Raw genomic sequence first — 19,589 nt, 5'->3', positions numbered from 1 at the left:
ATAGAAGAAACTTGCCTCCAGTCTTTCTGGGGAACATGGGGGTAGTGTAAACAACCCAGCACCACAGCTTAACAGCCTTTTGCAACCTCATCAGGCAAGTGAGGTGGGGGATTGGGCAGACTGTCAGCTTACAGCCAATTCCCCACACCTCTGTCCCCCAAAAATCTAAACTCCAAAAACCCTGTTGGCACATATTTCTCTGGAATGTCAGAAGGCACACCTGGAAATCTTCTAGGGTGCACACTTTGAGAACCACTGTAAGTCTTAATTTGACTTACAGTGAAATTACTTTGTATTTATTATCCCACAGAGTCCTGCCCTCCTTTATTTTCCTTTTCTTTCCCTGTGAAGGAAAAGAAAGGTAGTATGTGCTCCTGTTTGTAGCATCAGCTGCTGTTGGAATCTCCTCAAAGAGTTTTAAGAAAACAAATGAGCTTTATGGCTGAAACATCTTTGTTTTAATTTACTTTTGTGTAAAGGGAAGAGAGAAGATTTATCAAATGTGAGGAGCCCTGGTTATCTACTCAAAAATTAAATTTATGGAGGGAAGAGGAAGAGAATTGAGCCCTTACTTTATCTGAGGCTTCCACCTCTCCTGTTACATGTCATCTTTACACCAGCCGCATAGACCAAGTTTCTTTTGCTTTTAATGAGGAAACAAGCCAAAAAATACAAGCTTGCCCATAGTCACAAGGCTAAGAAGCCGCAAACCCAGATTGGAATGCGCATGCTGGCTACATACCTCGTGGGCTTTTCCCTTGTACACCCAGTAGCATCTCACAGGTGTGCTTAGCACCACAAGGGCCTGATGCCTTCCTGATGTGGTACTGGGCGGGTGACAGGAAGAGTGGACACTCATAGAGGTGTGGTCAGTATCCGCCCTCCACTCCTGCCTGGGTCCTTCCATTTCTTTTGGCCTTTTTGTTGTGTGTGGTTTATGCATTCCTTTATATTCATATCCATACACAGCAACACTAAAACATTCGTTTTTATATTCCTTGCAATTTTATTAGAATTCTCATGGCAATTGTGTCAAATCACAATATTTTATTTTTGCTTCTCACAGAAACAAGATCCTACTTTCACTTACGAGGTGATAGTAGTTGATGATGGCAGCAGAGACCAGACTTCAAAGGTAAGTACGCTTGCTTTTAGAGTTGCCTGTAGTTAGAAAATATAGACTAATTCAGCAAACATAAAATCCTATTTCTGCTCAGTGAGGGCAGTAGAGGGAGCAGAGAGGTTTTATTTATGAAAAGCTGGACAGTACACCTGTTGTTCACTGTTCCGTAAGATCAAGGGAGCTTTGAAGATCACCAGACCAGGAGAGAACATGCAGAGCAACGGGTCCCTTCGGCCCTGGGGACCTGTCTTTGCCTATAGATTTATGATTCCTCTTCCCCTGAGCATGATTCTGTCCTGTTTGCTACACCTGTACCTTGCCTGGCAGTTTCTGAAGTAGTCACACAAATAGGAAGATGCTTTCATATCACCACTGAGTCTCAGGTGTGTCCCCATCTAGATTTACCCATAGCAGGTGGGATTGTCCCCCCTCATGCCTCCTTTCCTAGACCTGTGGCTGCCAGGCCCAGGTGCACCAATTCTTACAGTGGTACATTTACTAAATCTTGCCAGCGATCCTGATAAATCACTCTTCGGACATCTAAATGTTTTCATTATTAATAATGCTTCACATTTTCTTCCTTGACAGTCATATTTCTATAATAAAAGGTACATTTCCAATGCTATTAATATTCTTTGTTAAATCGAAACATAATAGACCTTATATACATACACAGGGAAACATTCGTTACTTGCTCATTCCTCAGTAATAATTTCTGTTAAATGCCAAGTAGCATGCAGTGCCCGACACCGCAGGGAGCGTCCAGATGCATGAGCCCACCCCCGAGTGAGAGAAGCCTCAGCACAGCGTGCGGCACGCCTACAAATTCCGGGCTGGGGCCAAAGACCAAGTGCTGTAAAGACTGAGACAAAGACAGTGATGTTTGAGCTAAACCTTGAGGATGGTTATGACTGAGAACACACAGGATGGTGTAAACGAAGGCACAGAGGCCAGAAAGCCCCACGGGATCTGTTCTAGGCAGAGTAAGTGCTGTACTTTGCATAGTGAATACGGCATAGAAAGTACGAGCACAGACTGTTCTAGCAATTTGTTCACGTGTGGAGGGAGGGCACAGAACAGGAACCCTGGTCGCTTACTGCTGAGATTACAGAAGAGCACCAACCCCGCCGAAGGAAAGCAGCTCTTCGTCCCCACACGCTCCTCCTCACGGGATTGCCACGGCTCCAATCACCACGTGTCCGAGGCAGTAAGAGATGGTCGGGACATTACGGTTCATCTCTGAGTGGCTCTCTCCTTTTTAATTGGAAATAAAAATCTTTCCCAGAAGCCTCATCCTCCAGCAGACCTCCAGTAGAGTTCAGGACCAGAGCTTAGTGATATGATACCCATGTAGAGCTTGGTTAACAGTGCCCACCACTGTGCTATAATGGTGTATACAAAGGACTGTGGCTGCATCTGTTCACTGAGGTTAGTAAATTCTAGACTAGTGTCAGGCAGTAGAAATAGTCATCTTTGCCTTTAAATGGCTCACCACCTAGCGGGGAAGGGCTGCAGTCACATTCCGGGACAAGTACAGTAAGCGGAGGATGGGAAGATGCCTTGGGACGTATTACTAGAATTCCCTTCCATTTTCCTGGAGGAAGGTGAGGATGGGCATAGGTGGAAGCTGGGAGAAGCCTCGGTGTTGGAGTTGTGTCTGATGCTGGCCCGACAAGAAGGCAGACTCTGGGTAGGAGTGACTTCATCACTGCCCAGGGGAACGAGAGCTGAAGGGAGAAGGTGCCACGGAGAGGAGGTGAAGCAGAGGCGTATGGACGAGCCGTGGGCGTGAGCCGTACTGCCATGGCTTGAAGACTGACTCAGCAGTGGGGAGATGAGATGGCAGCTATAGAGCACCGTTTCATCACTTTGATTGTAAAAGACTACTGGCAGTTTCTGACAATGAGTGAAGTCAGAGGAAAGTTTTTAGTGTGCTGGAGTCTTGAGCCGGTTGAGGCTGTGGAGCTGGTGGGGGGTGAAGATTCAGAAGAGGAAGCATCACGGCGTGGATATCTGCCAGGAGAGGGATGCGAGTGAGACTTCAGGGAAATGGCGCAGGATACAAACAGCCATTCTGGGGAATTATATTGGTTGCTAACAAGTCATTAATCATAATTGCAGGCTCAGGTCAGAGGTATGTACTCGTCAGTTAGCCCAGAGATTTTGTCTTTTCTAGCAGCTCAGCAGCTTAGGTAGAGGAGTCGAGAGACTAAGGGATGGCGACTGCCTGTTCTGGTGGTTTCTCTGCAGGAGCATGAACTCTGACCTCAGCCTCCTAGGTCGATGTCGGGTCTCAGCACCAGGAATTCAGCAGCTCCCCGGGCCACCAAAAGAGGTAGTGGGTACAGTGGAGTCATAGAGCAGGGCGACTGGAGTAGCAGTGTTAACTCTGAGTAGTACCAACGTTCATGTCTGTCCTCGTGCCTCCTGACCATCCAGGTTTAATTTCATTTTAAAATGTATAAGGCAACATTAAAAAAAGGCAAATGTATGTTCTTCTTGTCTCCATAAATTGGTTATCAAACAAACATGATTTTAAGTTAATAAAATTGTAATGAATTAATTTCATTTTTTGAAGAAAAAAAACTCACTACTCAAGGGGTTAAGCCAAAATGAGAAGCCCGCTCTATATTATTACTATTTTGTAATCCAAGTTAATTTTTTTTCTCGCTTTTATATAATTTGACAGGTAGCTCTTAACTATTGCCAGAAATATGGAAGTGACAAAGTACGAGTGATAACACTGGTGAAGAACCGTGGGAAAGGAGGAGCTATTAAAATGGTAACACACTCGGCATTTTGACCTAAAACACAAAGGTATTCTGTATAACCTCTTTTGCAGACTGTGGTACATTTGAAATCTACAGCTAGCTGTCCGAATACTAGCGTTTCAAATTAGTGAGAAAATATCACTTATAACAGTAACTTCATACATATATGTGTATTGGATCAAATCTGAAAACATGCTGTATCTGTAACGTATTGGGTGACCCAGAGAAATATGTTTGCTTAATCAAAGTTCAAAATGTTACCGTTTCCCTTTCTACCTTTGGTAGAATTCCTGGATAATAAGATAATGTCATTTTTTCTTAATTTACAAAATGCTTTCGTGTATTAAATTTTACTGATATGAAGGTACTGTGTTATAATAACCATGGTGGCATGAACTAAGATCAGTCCAATATGGGGCTTTGCTGATGAAATTTACAGCCTACGAGAAAAGGTAATGTTGCTTATGAGAAAGATACAAGTGAAATGCTATAGAAATTCCGAGAGAGGTCGCTCTCACCAGAGGCATATCAGGTGGGAATCAGTATATGCTAACAAACAAACCAATGTGTGAAACAAAAAACTCAAATAATGCCCTACATGACTTAGAGTTTATTTATTCATTTAGCACCCTCCCCCCATAAAAGAAGTCTAGATAAAGGTAGCCCAGGACTTGTTCAACAATTCCATGCATGGTGTTATCAGAGACCAGCTCCTCCCTGTTGTTCATGCACACAAGGTGACTCCTGTAGCACTGCCTCCATGCTCCAGGGAGAAGGAAGGACAGGGGGCACAAGATGCAGCCCGACTGCTTCCCCCAGTATTCCACCCGATGCCAGAGCTGTGACTGGATCGGGGTCCTGTCAGTTAGTACCAAGAGGAAAAGAAAGTGTGGGGGTAGGTAATTAGCATTCTCAGACAAATGAGGAAAATAGCAAGTTCACAAAGGACCTCCAGTGATGGTGAATGCCAAGTGATTTATTTTGAACTGGACAGCAAATTGACCACTTCAGCATAAGTATCACATTTAACCCTCAAGTTGTCTCACGAGTTAGGTCTTATTATTTTGATTCTCTAGAGGAGGAAATTGAGGCATGGATAGGTAGGGTAGATTACTCCGGGTCACATAGATATTAAATCAAGATTAGAGTAGGTTAGTTTAGCGCTGAAAAAGAGCATGCCAGTCAGCAAAGCAAGAAGAAACAGTTGGAGTTTTCAGAGTATGTACTGGCATCAATGAGTTTGCTCTGACCAGGTCACAAAACAGGAGGGAGGAAAAGAAAATTAGGATTGCTACAGTATCATCATGGACTTTAAATTCATCCATTCCCTTATTTATTAAGCCAATATTTGAGTTCCTGCTATATGTCAGGTGCTTTATCTGAGATGCCGAGATGAAAGACACCCATCCTGTCCTTAAGGGTGTCACAGTGTAACGTTATTGTAATTGCTGTCATAGAAGTGTGTGTACTTGGGGGTGGGGTGGACATACACCATGGTATACAGAGATAAGTAGTAGAATTGGGCACCTAAAACCTATATAATTACATTAACCAGTGTCACCCCAATACATTGAGTTTAAAAAGATATATGTGTGTGTGTGTATGTGTGTGTGTGTGTGTGTGTGTGTGTGTGTGTGTGTGTGTGTGCGCGCGCGTGCGCGCGCGCACAAAACACTGGCACCATCTTCCACCAGTGTGGGGAGCAGCAGAGTCTTCCTACAGGCATTAAATTCTGAGTGGAGTTTTCAGGGAGGATTAGGAATTGTCCAGGCAGAAGCTGAGTCAAGGAGCTTGCAGAGGAGAAAAATGACCCCAGAGGCACAACGAAAGAACTACTAGTGGTGCTTGTGGCTTTATTTTAAAAAGGAGGTCAGGCCCTGGCCGGTTGGCTCAGCGGTAGAGCGTCAGCCTGGCGTGCGGGGGACCCAGGTTCGATTCCCGGCCAGGGCACATAGGAGAAGCGCCCATTTGCTTCTCCACCCGCCCCCCTCCTTCCTCTCTGTCTCTCTCTTCCCCTCCCGCAGCCAAGGCTCCATTGGAGCAAAGATGGCCCGGGCTCTGGGGATGGCTCCTTGGCCTCTGCCCCAGGCGCTAGAGTGGCTCTGGTCACGACAGAGCGACGCCCCGGAGGGGCAGAGCATCGCCCCCTGGTAGGCAGAGCTTTGCCCCTGGTGGGCGTGCCGGGTGGATCCCGGTCGGGTGCATGCGGGAGTCTGTCTGACTGTCTCTCCCCGTTTCCAGCTTCAGAAAGAAAAAAAAATAAAAAAATAAAATAAAATAAAAAGGAGGTCAGACTTGGCGGTGGGTTCAGATCATGAACTTCAGGCTTAAGACTTGTTACCTTTGACAGAGCAGCATTAGCTTCAGCTGGTGCAGTCATTTAGGCAAGAAACAATGAATAAATACTATTTGGATTGTGGTAGTGACAAAACAGAAGAAAAGAGGATAAATGTAGGAGGTATTTAAATGAGACAAAACTGGACCAGGTGATAGAGAGGACTGAGTGACCAATAGCTATGGGTAACACCAGAGGAGGAACTGGTTTTTTTGTTTGTTTGTTTGTTTTGTATTTTTCTGAAGCTGGAAACGGGGAGAGACAGTCAGACAGACTCCCGCATGCGCCCAACCGGGATCCACCCGGCACGCCCACCAGGGGGCGATACTCTGCCCCTCCGGGGCGTCGCTCTGCCCCTCCGGGGCGTCGCTCTGCTGCAACCAGAGCCACTCTAGCGCCTGGGGCAGAGGCCAAGGAGCCATCCCCAGAGCCCGGGCCATCTTTGCTCCAATGGAGCCTTGGCTGCGGGAGGGGAAGAGAGAGACAGAGAGGAAGGAGGGGGGGGGGGGGGTAGAGAAGCAAATGGGCGCTTCTCCTATGTGCCCTGGCCGGGAATCGAACCCGGGTCCCCCGCACGCCAGGCCGACGCTCTACCGCTGAGCCAACCGGCCAGGGCCGGAACTGGTTTAAGAGATGGGTTTTTTGTTTGTTTTGTTTCTTATTCAGTGAGAGGAATGAAGACAGACAAGCAGACTCCCACATGCCCTGGGACTGGGATCTACCCAGCAAGCCCACTAGGGGGCAGTGTGCTGCCCATCTGGGGCATTGCTCTGTTGCTCATTAATTGGGCCCTTTGCACGTGAGGCAGAGGCCATGGAACCATCCGCATCGCCCAAGGCCAACTCGCTCCAATTGAGCCATGGTTGCAGGAGGTGAAGAGAGAAATAGAGAAGTGGCTGGGGGAGGGGTGGAGAAGCAGATGGGTGCTTCTCACTCTGTGCCCTGACCAGGAATCGAACCCAGGACATCCACATGCCGAGCTGACACTCAACCACTGAGCCAGCCAGCCAGGGCCAAGAGCTGTGTTGAATTGAAGCCATATTAGATTTGAGGTACTGAGCAGTGGTGTTCAGATAGCCTGGGAGAGAGGAGATGGGTACTACATACATCAAGTGGTAGTCAAAGCCACGAGATTGGCAAGGCAGAGGTAATAAAGAAGGGCCAAGAACCAGGCCATAGGGAGATGAGGCACACACCTGATATTTCACTCTTAGATATTTTAAGCAAAGCTGAACATAGAGATCATTGAATTTGACCTTAATTTTAAGCAACTTCTTTTAATTGAAATTTTTTAATTGCAATTCAACAGGGTGTCTTCAGTTCTCGAGGAGAAAAGATCCTTATGGCAGATGCTGATGGGGCCACCAAGTTTCCAGATGTCGAGAAATTAGAGAAGGGACTTAATGATCTACAACCTTGGCCTGTGAGTATAGGAATACAGGTATAGTTATATTATGTTCAACCAAGAATACAGGGGATCTGAAGTAAGATGAATACGGAGCTTACCTATAAGTTAGAAAAACTAGGGATTCTTGGGAGTGAAATTCCTGTATTCGCGTCTACAGAAGAGCTAATCATTTTATTATAAACACTGATCTTCTGAGGTTCACCTGATGATCACTAATTTAATATTCTGGCCATCTCTCAATTTATAATTGCTTAGTCAGGGGTCTCAAACTCGGCCGCATGCGGCCCGCCCACCAATTTTGTGCGGCCGCAGACTGGACCGCAGATTAATCCACAAAGTTTGATTAGTCTGCGGGCCGCACAAAATTGGTGGGCGGGCCGCACGGCCGCGAGTTTGAGACCCCTGGCTTAGCTTATATTAGTCATGCATACACATTTAACTAAAAGATAGATTGAGGCTTCCAGGTAAAGATGTGACATGAAACTGGATTACAGAATCTCTTTAATAAAACAAGCAAACACAAATAGCAACCACACAAAAAAAGATGATGTGCAGCTTCCTGCCATAATTTTAAGAAGTATAGGTTGACTTCCACTCAGCATAATACATTTGAGACTCATCAATACCTAATAATAATATTGACTAGAATAATTCTGAAAATGAACAGGGAACATGGGATTCAAAGTACATAATCAAATCCCATAATGACTATCTGATTGAGTCACTGGGTGGCAGTAGTTAACTTTAATGTCTTTCACAGTATTGTTCTAACAGGCTGTCCTTCATGTCCTTCCATGTATTCTAACCTTTCCTTCTGAGCTGATTTTATTTTTAATTGCAATAGAAAGAAACTTGCTATTACTTCTTACTTATATTTCCTCTTAAAGTCATCAGGTCACTCATTCTGGCCTGATTATGCTTACATATTGGACTTAGAAAAGTTGCCTGCAATTCCTTCTCTGAAGATAATTATAAAGTTTTAAATTGATACATTATGTATGTGATTCAAGTAGAGCTTTATAGGACAAAGAAATAAAATAGGACTTTATATTTAGTTCCAGATATTTTATTTGTAATCTATTTTTTTAAGTGCAAAGCTTTTCTCTGAGCTTTTTAATTTCCTAACCAATAGTTATTCTACCTTTTTTTTTAAACAAAAATGTGCTTGATTTTATAGTAATTTTTCCATACAGTGTATATAACAATCACTTACTTAGTGGCTTAGCTATTTGAAATAGAATAAAAAATCCCTGAATGGGCGAAATAGATGACACAAAGGGTATATACCATAATTGTGGAGTAATTTCTCACAGGCCATGATTAGGGTCTTCAATTCTCACGTAGACATAGTTCCAACAAGCTTAGCTTTTAGGTTTTATAAGGCCACAAATGATTCAAGGTAACATATATGAAACAGCTGGACTAAAACTACGCACTCACACAACTCAGTCTGGAATGATTGCTAACTAATGACCCTGAATGTCCCTTCACCTTCAATGTGGTAATCCTTGGCTAAGTGTGTTTTGGTACACCATAGTTTCATAGGTGTATGCACGGTTTAGTTCTCCCTTGAACAAAAAAGTATGACAAGCACTGCTCCCCTGTTTTGTGGACCAGGTGACAAGACTTAAGCTGCTAGTATATTTGTTTTACCCTCTCAGTATGTGGGTGGATGACCAGGCTTCCAAAAGAGACCCCTTCATTTCCCAAGTCTGTCATTTATCAGTCATTTTGCTGAGATCTTTGTAAAGATGAAACCAAAGAGAATACAAAAATTAGAAAGGCTGTTTTGAAAACATGAAGAGTGGTAGACTGTATATAATGAAACATTCAGGAGTCTGTCTTAGCAGATCACAAAGTGTATATCCATACCTTTGAAGGATAAGGGCTGCCTTTGAGAACAGTGTTTAATGCCAGCAAGCTTATGTGAAAAATGGATGTCTCTCAGAACAGGGAACAGCAAACTTTTTGTGTAAAGGGCCAGACAGTAAATATTTCAGGCTTTGTGGACCATGTATGGTCTCTGTTGCAATATTCTTCTTTTTTTAGCAACCCTTTAAAAAACCATTCTTGGCTCTTAGGCAATCCAGAAAACAGACAGCAGGCAGTCTTTGACTCAGGCTGTGGTTTACCACTCTTGTTCTAGAAGGTTGAAACCTTAATCGTAACAACGATAATTTTTGCTAACCACAGAAATTTTCATAAAGTTAATATCGTCATGATTTTTAAGAGAGAATACTCTTAACAGGCAGGAAAATAGTAAGACACCACTCATCAAATAAAAGAATTATGTTGCTTTTTTATAAATTTTAATTCAGTTTACTGCACTGTTACTCTAAGTGTTGAGTTTTAAAGAACTAAAGCATTTGACTATGATTAAGCATATCCAAACTGTTAATTCACAGCCTTGGGAATTAACTTCAATATCAGAAAAGACTGAAGAAGTACTAGGAAAGAAAGACTCTGGTTAAGCATTTCTCTCTAGAATACAATATATTGTATTTTTTACCACTTTAAAAAGTCAACTGTCATAACTAAAATATTTATTTTTTTAAATCCCTAAGAAATTCAGTGATGCTGTGAAAGAGGCTCCAAAGAAAGAGACTCCATGTCTACATACATTTTCTAACCTGGGCAGTTTTTAAAATAATATCCCTTCTGCCCTGGCCAAAGAGCTCAGTTGATTAGAGCATCTACCTGAAGCGCAAAATTTACCAGTTCGATCCCTGGTTGGGGAACATACAGGAATTGATCAATGTTCCTGTCTCTCCCTCTCCCTCTTTCTCTATCTCTTTCCCCTCTCTTCCCCCTATCGCCCTCTCTCCCTCGCTCCTTCCTCTATCTAAAATCAAAAAAATAAACATTAAAAAATATATATTAAAAAAAGAAGACGATCCTTCATTCCTGAAGAACAGATAACTGTTCTAAAAGCTATTTAGATGAATACACCTGATGTTAAGAGCAGTGTCAGCCTGACCTGTGGTGGAGCAGTGGATCAAGTGTCGACCTGAATGCTGAGGTCAATAGTTTGAAACTCCAACTCCCCTGGTCAAGGCACATAGGGGAGTTGATGCTTCCTGCTCCTCCTCCTCCTCCTCCCTCTCTCCTCACTAAAACAAACAAACAAATAAATAAATAAATAAATAAATTTTAAAAAAATCAATATCAGGGATTCGGTTCATATCTCAGAACTTATACTGTATACAAAACTCTTAAAAGCTTTTAGCAAGACTTACAGTGAAAGAGGATATTTTAAATGAAAGCTTTTGGTTTTGATTTATTTTTCGTTTAGTTAAATGATATTTTAACTCAACTCAGTCTCTGAAAGGTGAGAGGATATCCTTTTCTATTGCCAGTAATGTTACTGCTCTTTTGGATTCAAAGTTAAATTTTATTTGCCGTTACTATCTAAATTTATAATGTGTTTAAGAAAACCATTCTTTCCCTTTCTGAGCAAAGTACCTCTGCCAAAAAAAGAAGGTAGAAAAATTAATTATTATTACTAAAGACTAAGCAAGGTATATAACAGATAATTTGAAAAAGAATACATAGATGGCTAATAAACATCCCCCAGAGTTTACCTTTTTATTATAAAAGAAAAAGGAAATGGAATGACATGGAGTTAGCAAATTTAAAATGAGAATAATTAGTACTGGTTAGAATTTCATGAAATAATCATAAAGGAACCATTTAAAGAATAATTTGACCCATACACATTAAAAAACATTCATATTTTTAACTTAGTATTCAACCTCTGTGACTTTCTTTAAAAAAACAAAACCAAAATTCAGTTATGAGTTTTATATTAAAAAATGTTCTTTTAGGCATGTTTATAATAACATGAAATTAGAAATGGTCAACACATAGGCAGATAGTGAAAGTATGGTTATATATATGGTGAAATATTATATTGTGCTTATAATTGACACAAAAAAAGAGAGACAGACATGCAATACTACTATGACAAATTCTTGTAAAATGAACCTAAATCTCAAGCCTCTAACTCTAACAACCAGTTTACAGGAAATACAGAGGGCAAAGGAACAGATTAAATATCACCGGGGGGAATTTAGTCAGCAAAATGCCAAACTTAGGAAACTCAACAGAAAAAATTACAGGGTTTCTTCAACAAATAAACTATACTAAAAGAATTGAAGAGGTAGGAGAATTCACAGATAAAAGAAATTCCAACCAATTAGAATGAATTTTATATTGGGCAAATTTGAAAACTACATTTGATAGTGTTAAGGAATTATTAATGTATGATAATGGTATTGTGCTTGAGGTACATATCAATTTATAATACATTATGCCTAGAATTTGTTTCTGTAATCGCAGGTTAGATGGGTGGTAGCAAGGGTCTTTAGCAGAGGCAAGATTGGGTATTGGCCACGTGGTGATAATTGTTGAAGCCAGGTTATGGATACATTGGACTTCATTTTTTTGTGTTTTAAAAATACAATAAAATATGTGAAAACAATGAACTTGAATATAAGAAATTTTAAGGTTAATTTAAATGAAAAAGTACGATATAGCTGAGTAAATTTCAGCTATGATTTTTTAAAGGGAGAAAACAAAAATATACAGTGTGTTTGTAAAGTCATGGTGCACTTTTGACCAGTCACAGGAAAGCAACAAAAGACGATAGAAATATGAAATCTGCACCAAATAAGAGGAAAACTCTCTCAGTTTCATACCTATTCAGTGCAGTTCGATGTGGACTCATGCATAGATTTTTTAGGGCTCCTTAGGTAGCTATCCCGTATAGCAGGGGTCCCCAAACTACAACCTGTGGGCCGCATGCAGCCCCCTGAGGCCATTTGTCTGGCCCCCGCCGCACTTCCGGAAGGGGCACCTTTTTCATTGGTGGTCAGTGAGAGGAGCATAGTTCCCATGAAATACTGGTCAGTTTGTTGATTTAAATTTACTTGTTCTTTATTTTAAATATTGTATTTGTTCCCGTTTTGTTTTTTTACTTTAAAATAAGATATGTGCAGTGTGCATAGGGATTTGTTCATAGTTTTTTTTATAGTCCAGCCCTCCAATGATCTGAGGGACAGTGACCTGGCCCCCTGTGTAGAAAGTTTGGGGACCCCTGCCATATAGCCTCTACAGACTCGTACTAGAACGAGGTTTCTCCACCAAACTGCTGGTTTCCTTCAACTGCTTATCCCACCGAGTAATGTTATTCCTATGTGGTGGCGCTTCCGTTATAAACGCGCCGATATTCATGTTGCACTTTGGTCATGGATTCGAATTTAGCGAGCCACAGAACACACTGAACTCTCCTCTGTACCGTCCACATCTCGACTGGCATGGCCGTGGGCTGCTCCGCTGTATACACGGTGTTACGTCATCATCTGCGCATGCACACATGCTGCCACATCATCCTACAGAAACTGGGAGGGTTTTCCTTTTATTTGGTGCAGATTTCACATTTCTATCGTCTTTTGTTGCTTTCCTGTGACCGGTCAAAAGTGCACCATGACTTTACGGACACACTGTATATACAAAATGTTAGCCATGGCTGCTTTTAGGCACTGAGATTATACATGACTTTTCATAATAAAATTTTATGGTATGTATATAAATTTATGTGCTTGCCAATTTTTTTACAATTGCACACTTTTAAATTTTATTTTAGTGAACGGTTCCCAATTTAAATGATACATACAATGAAACTGCCCTTCATTTCTCAGCCAACAATTACTCCCAGAAGTTATCAGTGTCATCCATTTCTTGTATATCCATTTGAAAGATGTGTCTTATGTTTTCTTTTTATAAACATGCAAATTATAGCGCACGAGACACTGTTTAGTTGTTTCCATTTAACACTGTGTTTTGGAGATTGAGCCATATGCACACATCAGAGTGCTGCTTCATTCTCTGATGGCGCCTTAGCTATTTCCTTTGGATGGACATGCCGGTTGCTGCTCCAGACAGTACTGAAACGAGCAACCTTGCGCAAATGCCAATTCACACATGTGCACAGTTATTTATAGGAAGAATTACTAGGTGTGGAATTGTTAGGTCAAATTATACATGTATTTTGATACAGTTTTCAAACTTCTCTGCAAAGAGTAAAAACTGATAGGTTTTATTTGCACTGCTCTTGGTATAAGGATCTTTCCAGTTTTTTTAAGAGCTATTTTCCCTTCCTCTTTTTTGAACTCAGTTCGTAGCCTTTCCCTCTTTTCCAGCTCGGTTATTGAGTAATTTTCTTAATTATTTGTAGGAGCTCATTATGCAGTTGTGGAAATTATTCTTTTATCTGTAATATAAATTACACATATTTTCCTCCACTTTGTCTTTTATCGTTTAACATGGTTGGATTTTGTTGGTTCTACTATATAATTTTTTAAAAAAATAATTGCTGTCAAATTGACCTGTTGTCTTCCTTGAAATTTAAAATTTTATTTATATTTTACACTTAAATATTTTCTGTATCTGGAACATATCCTAGCCAGTATGGGGTTCAGGTCCACTTTAATCTGGTTCCCAAATGGCTAGTAAGATGCCTTACAGCATCTTTTCTCACTGGTTTAAAATGTCATCTTTATCATACTCTAAGCACTTACGTGTTTGTGTATGTGTGTTACTGGCCTCTTCATTCTGGTCCACAGATTATCTATATACATTCCAGTACCTTAGTTTTTGTTTACTTGTTTGTTTTTAACTTATTGGTTTTTAGAGAGAAAGGAAGGAAGAGAGGGGGGAAAAATAGATTTGTTCCACTTATTTATGCATTCATTGGTTGATTCTTGTGTGTGCCCTGACTGGGGATAGAACCCACAACCTTGGCTCATCGGGACTACACTCTAACCAACTGAATGATCCAGCAGGGCTCCAGTACCTTAGTTTTAATTATTGTATCTTTATAATATATTTTTAAATCTTCTGGAGGTAGTCCTTCCTCACTCTCAGAATTTTTTTGGCTCTTCTTGGTTATTTTTTAATATTAACTTTCAAATCAGCTTGTCTAGCTCAATAGATAATTTTGGTATTGTTATGGCGTTGAATTTAAAGATTAGTTTAGGGAACATTGACTGTTTAATGCTTCTAGCCCATCTTTTCATCCTCAGTGAACGTGGTATGCGTTTCTATGGTAGCATTTACCAGTTTCCTTTATTTAGATCTTGCTGCATTTCTTGAAAAGTTTACTTCTAGATATTTCTTTATTGATGGTGTAAATGCTGTTTTTTCTTCCATTGTAACTTTTGATTATTGTCTATATGTATGTACATATATATATGAAGGATAAAATACTGTATAAAAATAAAATTACATATTCTATAGATAACTCCTAATACTACTCATTTTTCTTTATAATTATATTAACATAGTATTTTTTATTATTTTTTTTTTGTATTTTTCTGAAGTGAGAAGCTGGGAGGCTGAGAGACAGACTCCCGCATGTGTCTAACCGGGGTCCACCCGACATGCCCAGTAGGGGCCGATGCTCTTCCCATCTGGGGCGTTGCTCTGTTGTAACCAGAGCCATTCTAGCACCTGAGGTGAGGCCATGGAGCCATCCTCAGTGCCCGGGCCAACTTTTGCTTTAATAGAGCCTTGTTTACGGGAAGGGAAGGGAGAAATAAATAGAAAGAAAAGGGGGGGAAGGTGGAGAAGTAGATGGGCGCTTCTCCTGTGAGCCCAGGCCAGGAATTGAACCCAGGACTTCCACATGCCGGGCCGACACTCTACCACTGAGCTAAGCGGCCAGGGCTTAAACATAGTATTTTTAATCAGGAAAAAAATATATATGAATTTGGAAGTAATACATAACCCTTACATTTAGCCCTTACTAGTATCCTCTTAGTAAGTACAATTAGGCTTCTTGAAGCTGTACATATTCTGAACTCCTGCTAAACCTTTAAATATATTTGTTACTTATTCAAAAAGTTGGTGTCTAAAAAATGAGATGCTTACTTTGAAAATAAATATGTTATTAATGATATTTAAATACTGAAACATATTTGTTTTTTTCTCAGGATCAGATGGCCATTGCGTGTGGATCCCGAGCTCATTTGCAGGAAGAGTCCATTGCCCAGGTGCGGCTTCAGTTAACTGAGGATAGCAGAACCTCTTCCCTTTCACATATATGTTGGCACAAAGTAAACTTTCATACTTAGTCATTAAAGCAGGTTCCTCTCAAAAGAAAAGAAATTTTATTTTGCAAAGGTAATAAAGTACTGGCAGTTTTAGGAATGGATTTGTTTTTTAAATGAGGACAAGAAGAATGCTACTTTACTTTGAGTTCAGATGCAAGTAGCTCTTCTTGGTTGTTTTTGAGAGAGAAGGGTGCTGGGAGACAGGCAGTGGGAGAAGCAGCAACTTGTATGCTTCACTCTCATGCATTGATTGATTCTTCTACATGCCTTGACTGGGGACCAGAGGGGGTCAAGCTGAGCCAGCATCTTTTTTTACGCTCAAGCCAGCAACCTTTGGGCTCAAGCTGGAGACCTTTGGGATTGTGTGGGCGATTCTTCCCGACCCCCTCAAGCCGGCAACCCCTCGGTGTTTCAAACCAGTGACCTCAGCATTCCAGGCGGACACTTTACTGCACCACCACAGGTCAGGCTGATGTTTCTTTTAAGACACAAGGACGGACTCCTCATTCAGTTATAATATAAGGCAAACTTTTTTAAATTACACACTTTGAACCTATCAGCTTGCCTTTAGTTTTTCCATATTGGCATCCTTAAATACTATATTTTGGGTTTCATTCAAAATTTACATTTTTTTATTTTATTCCTCTTAGGAAAACACTTGCCTTTTTATCATATTAAAAAAATACTGAAGACATTAAGTTCTTCATTTTGTAATTTATAGAATAGGCTAGAAAATCTGGAATGACTTGAATGAATAAATATTAAGGAATTATTCTATGCAATGTTTTGGGAGCTTAAATTTTTTTTTATTTTTTAATTACCATTGACACAACATTATTAGTGTCAGGTGTACAATGTAGTGATTAGGCAATTTTTAATATTTTATTATTTTTTCACTTAAAAAATGTAGGCCTAGTGTATCAAATCCAGTAATTGTTCATTATATTTTTAATAGTTCCTGTATTATAATGGTCAAGTAGATGAAAAATCAAGCTGTATTTCTTTTTTTTTTTTTCCTCAGGTAAGAAGCGGGGAGGCAGGCAGACCCACATGCGCCTGACCGGGATTCCCCCCGGCATGCCCACTAGGGGTTGATTCTCTGCCCATCTGGGCCGTTGCTCTGTTGCAACCAAAGTCATTCTAGTGCCTGAGTTGGAGGCCATGGAGCCATCCTCAGCGCCCGGGCCAACTTTGCTCCAATGGAGCCTTGGCTGCGGGAGAGGAAGAGAGAGAAAGAGAGAGAAAGGAGAAGGGGAAGGGTGAAGAAGCAGATGGGCGCTTCTCCTGTGTGCCCTGGCCAGGAATCGAACCCGGGACTTCCACACACCGGACCAATGCTCTACCACTGAGTCCAGGGCCAAAAATCAAGCTGTATTTTTCAATGCAGGGTCAAAATTCTCTGGGGACTTTTTTTTTTCTTTTTTTGTTGGTTTGAGAGAGTGAAACATTGACCTGTTGTTCCACTTATGTATGCATTCATTGGTTAACTTGGTGCCCTGATGAGGGATCAAACCCTCAACCTTAGAGTATCAGGACAATACTCTAGCCAACTGAGCTACTTAGCCAGGGCAGAAGTTTCTTTTTTAAATGCGTATTTCTAGGTTGATCCCACATATTCTAAATCAGATTCTAGCCACGGGACCATGAGTCCACCTTTTTAACAATTTCCCTGATTATACTTATGCATGCCAGAGTTTGAGAACCACCAAAATAAGTGTTTGAACCTTTCCCTCAATGAGTCTGAAATAAGACCCTAAGAAATTCTCGGTGTTTTTTTTCAAGGTAAACTGATGCGAAAGTCATAGAAACCCTTAAGGATTATGTTTAATGTGGAAATCTAGATTATTCTTTTTTTTAAGAAATATATTATTCTAACATCTTCAGCATCTAGTTCAATATTCCTTATCCCTGTGGACTTTCATTGGTATTTGAAAAGGATTAATCTATTTAACTAGAAAATATTATACTTCTAGAAATTTAAAACTTAAAAAGTTTAGAGATTAGCTAGTCCAACTTCATCACTATAGATACATGAGAGATAAAAATATATGTCCAAGATGTTCAGCACATTATAATTATAAAATATTAGAAACTATAAAATCTAAGTTCTAACACTTTCAATATAGATATTTCCCCCTGGTTGAAATGTCATGCAGACAATAAAAAAAATGAAAATAGAAAATATCTAACATGGGAAAATACCTAAAATAGTAAGTTGTATTAAAAAGAAACAATATGATATTGTAAATAAAATATAATTATTTATATAAAAATATGTATGCAAACAAATACAGTGAAAATAGACTAATTTAATTGGTTTTGTGAGTAAACTTTTTTTTTAATAAATGTAGGATTAAAAGAATCTACTTGTTAAAGGATAAAGTTAGATTGGAGAAATAGGAAGCAGTAATTAGGAAACTACTGAAGTCATCAAGGCAAGAGATAGTTGGGAGCAGTATTTGTTGGTGGTGGTCATATAAAGGATTTATGTTTCTGGTTTTGTTTTTAATGCTATAAATTATTTTCACTTAGAATTTCCATTAGTTGAAAACTTTGAATTTAAATGAGACTGCTATTTTTAAATCTAATTTACCCAATATTGGTTTTAGCCAGACATCAAGAGCTCTACCCCAGGGTCTGTATGCTTATAATTCATCTTATCATCCATCCATCCATTCATTCCTCCATCTCTAAAATTAAGTGATTGAGTTAGTACTTTTGGAACCCACAGAATTGGCTACTACTCTATAAAAAGAAAGGATAGACTGATCCCCTGACTAAAGATCAGAAGTTGTGTACTGCAGATGCTGTGTACAACTGCTGCTATGTGGGCTTGTGGCTCAAGTCCAGATAAGCTTATAGAACTGCACCTGTTTTATTGAAGTCCTCCTTTCCCAGAAGCAAAATGTCCTTCTGTCAAATGTCCAGGGAACTGCAGCATGGCCTTCCCTTTCTGAGCCACTCATTTCTTTCCCTTAATGCTCTATAGGTAATATAAACCTTTGTGTGGTAGATAGTGAAGAAGCTATAAAAGAATAGTCAAGATAATAAACAGTGACTTCACTTAATTGCATAGTTTTCAAACTTATCTTTATACATAGTCTTAGTTAACCCTACTATGTGTTGTACTGCTCTTGCAAGACAAACATGATCCGGCACTAACGGAGTCTATTAGCACCCTTACCTGTATTTGTGTTCCCGTCCATACTGTACAACAGCTATAACAGTGATGTTTCTATTGTTTGGGTGTTCTTGAGTTTATCAGCTTTAAAAGTCTCAAAATAGAATCCATTACTATTTGATGTCTTTAGATTTTCTTTGAAGAGTCTTTGCTTAAGTCTTGGGACCTCCTTTAATTTTTTACTTTTAAGGTATTGAAATTACCAGTCAGCTTTACATTTCAGTTGAATATCTTGTTTATATTTTATAAAACATTAGAGAGATTATTGTTAATACTGAAGTAGTGAATGTCTTTTTCCTCATGTCTTTCAGTCTTTTCTTCCAGAAGTTCATAAATGCTCTTCTATGATTTTATTAGCTTTATTTAGCTAAGCCTCTTCTATATCTTCAGATGTATTCTAAATTAAAGATATTTTTCCAAGTTTTAAAATTAAAGAAGATGCTCTTCCTTACAGTTTATTTTGTGCATTTAAATGTGCAACAAATCAAATTTAAAGAATTCATGGGAACTTCACGTTTCTAAATTTAAAAAAATGGACATTATCCTAAAACAAACTAAAATCTTCTATTCACATCCAAGCAAAAGCAGTCATAAATATTTTTATTTTATAATTTATAAGCTCACCTACATCACATTAAAAAATTATTCAAGAAGAATGGC

At 39.9% G+C, this 19,589-nt stretch overlaps 1 protein-coding gene across 3 annotated transcripts in view; it reads left to right on the top strand.

The window, feature by feature from the left end:
• The window catches only part of ALG5 (ALG5 dolichyl-phosphate beta-glucosyltransferase), a 53,862-nt gene that overhangs the window by 5,723 nt on the left and 28,550 nt on the right, over positions 1 to 19,589 (top strand). For all 3 annotated transcript variants that reach the window (XM_066381071.1, XM_066381072.1, XM_066381070.1), the window contains exons 4-7: positions 1,067 to 1,135; positions 3,813 to 3,905; positions 7,539 to 7,652; positions 15,629 to 15,688. In XM_066381071.1, the coding sequence (XP_066237168.1) occupies positions 1,067 to 1,135; positions 3,813 to 3,905; positions 7,539 to 7,652; positions 15,629 to 15,688 (336 nt within the window). The remainder of the gene's footprint in view (positions 1 to 1,066; positions 1,136 to 3,812; positions 3,906 to 7,538; positions 7,653 to 15,628; positions 15,689 to 19,589) is intronic.

Source organism: Saccopteryx leptura, chromosome 4 (genome assembly GCF_036850995.1).
Source record: "Saccopteryx leptura isolate mSacLep1 chromosome 4, mSacLep1_pri_phased_curated, whole genome shotgun sequence".
Classification (NCBI taxonomy): domain Eukaryota; kingdom Metazoa; phylum Chordata; class Mammalia; order Chiroptera; family Emballonuridae; genus Saccopteryx; species Saccopteryx leptura.
This window is presented reverse-complemented; position numbering and strand designations above follow the sequence as displayed.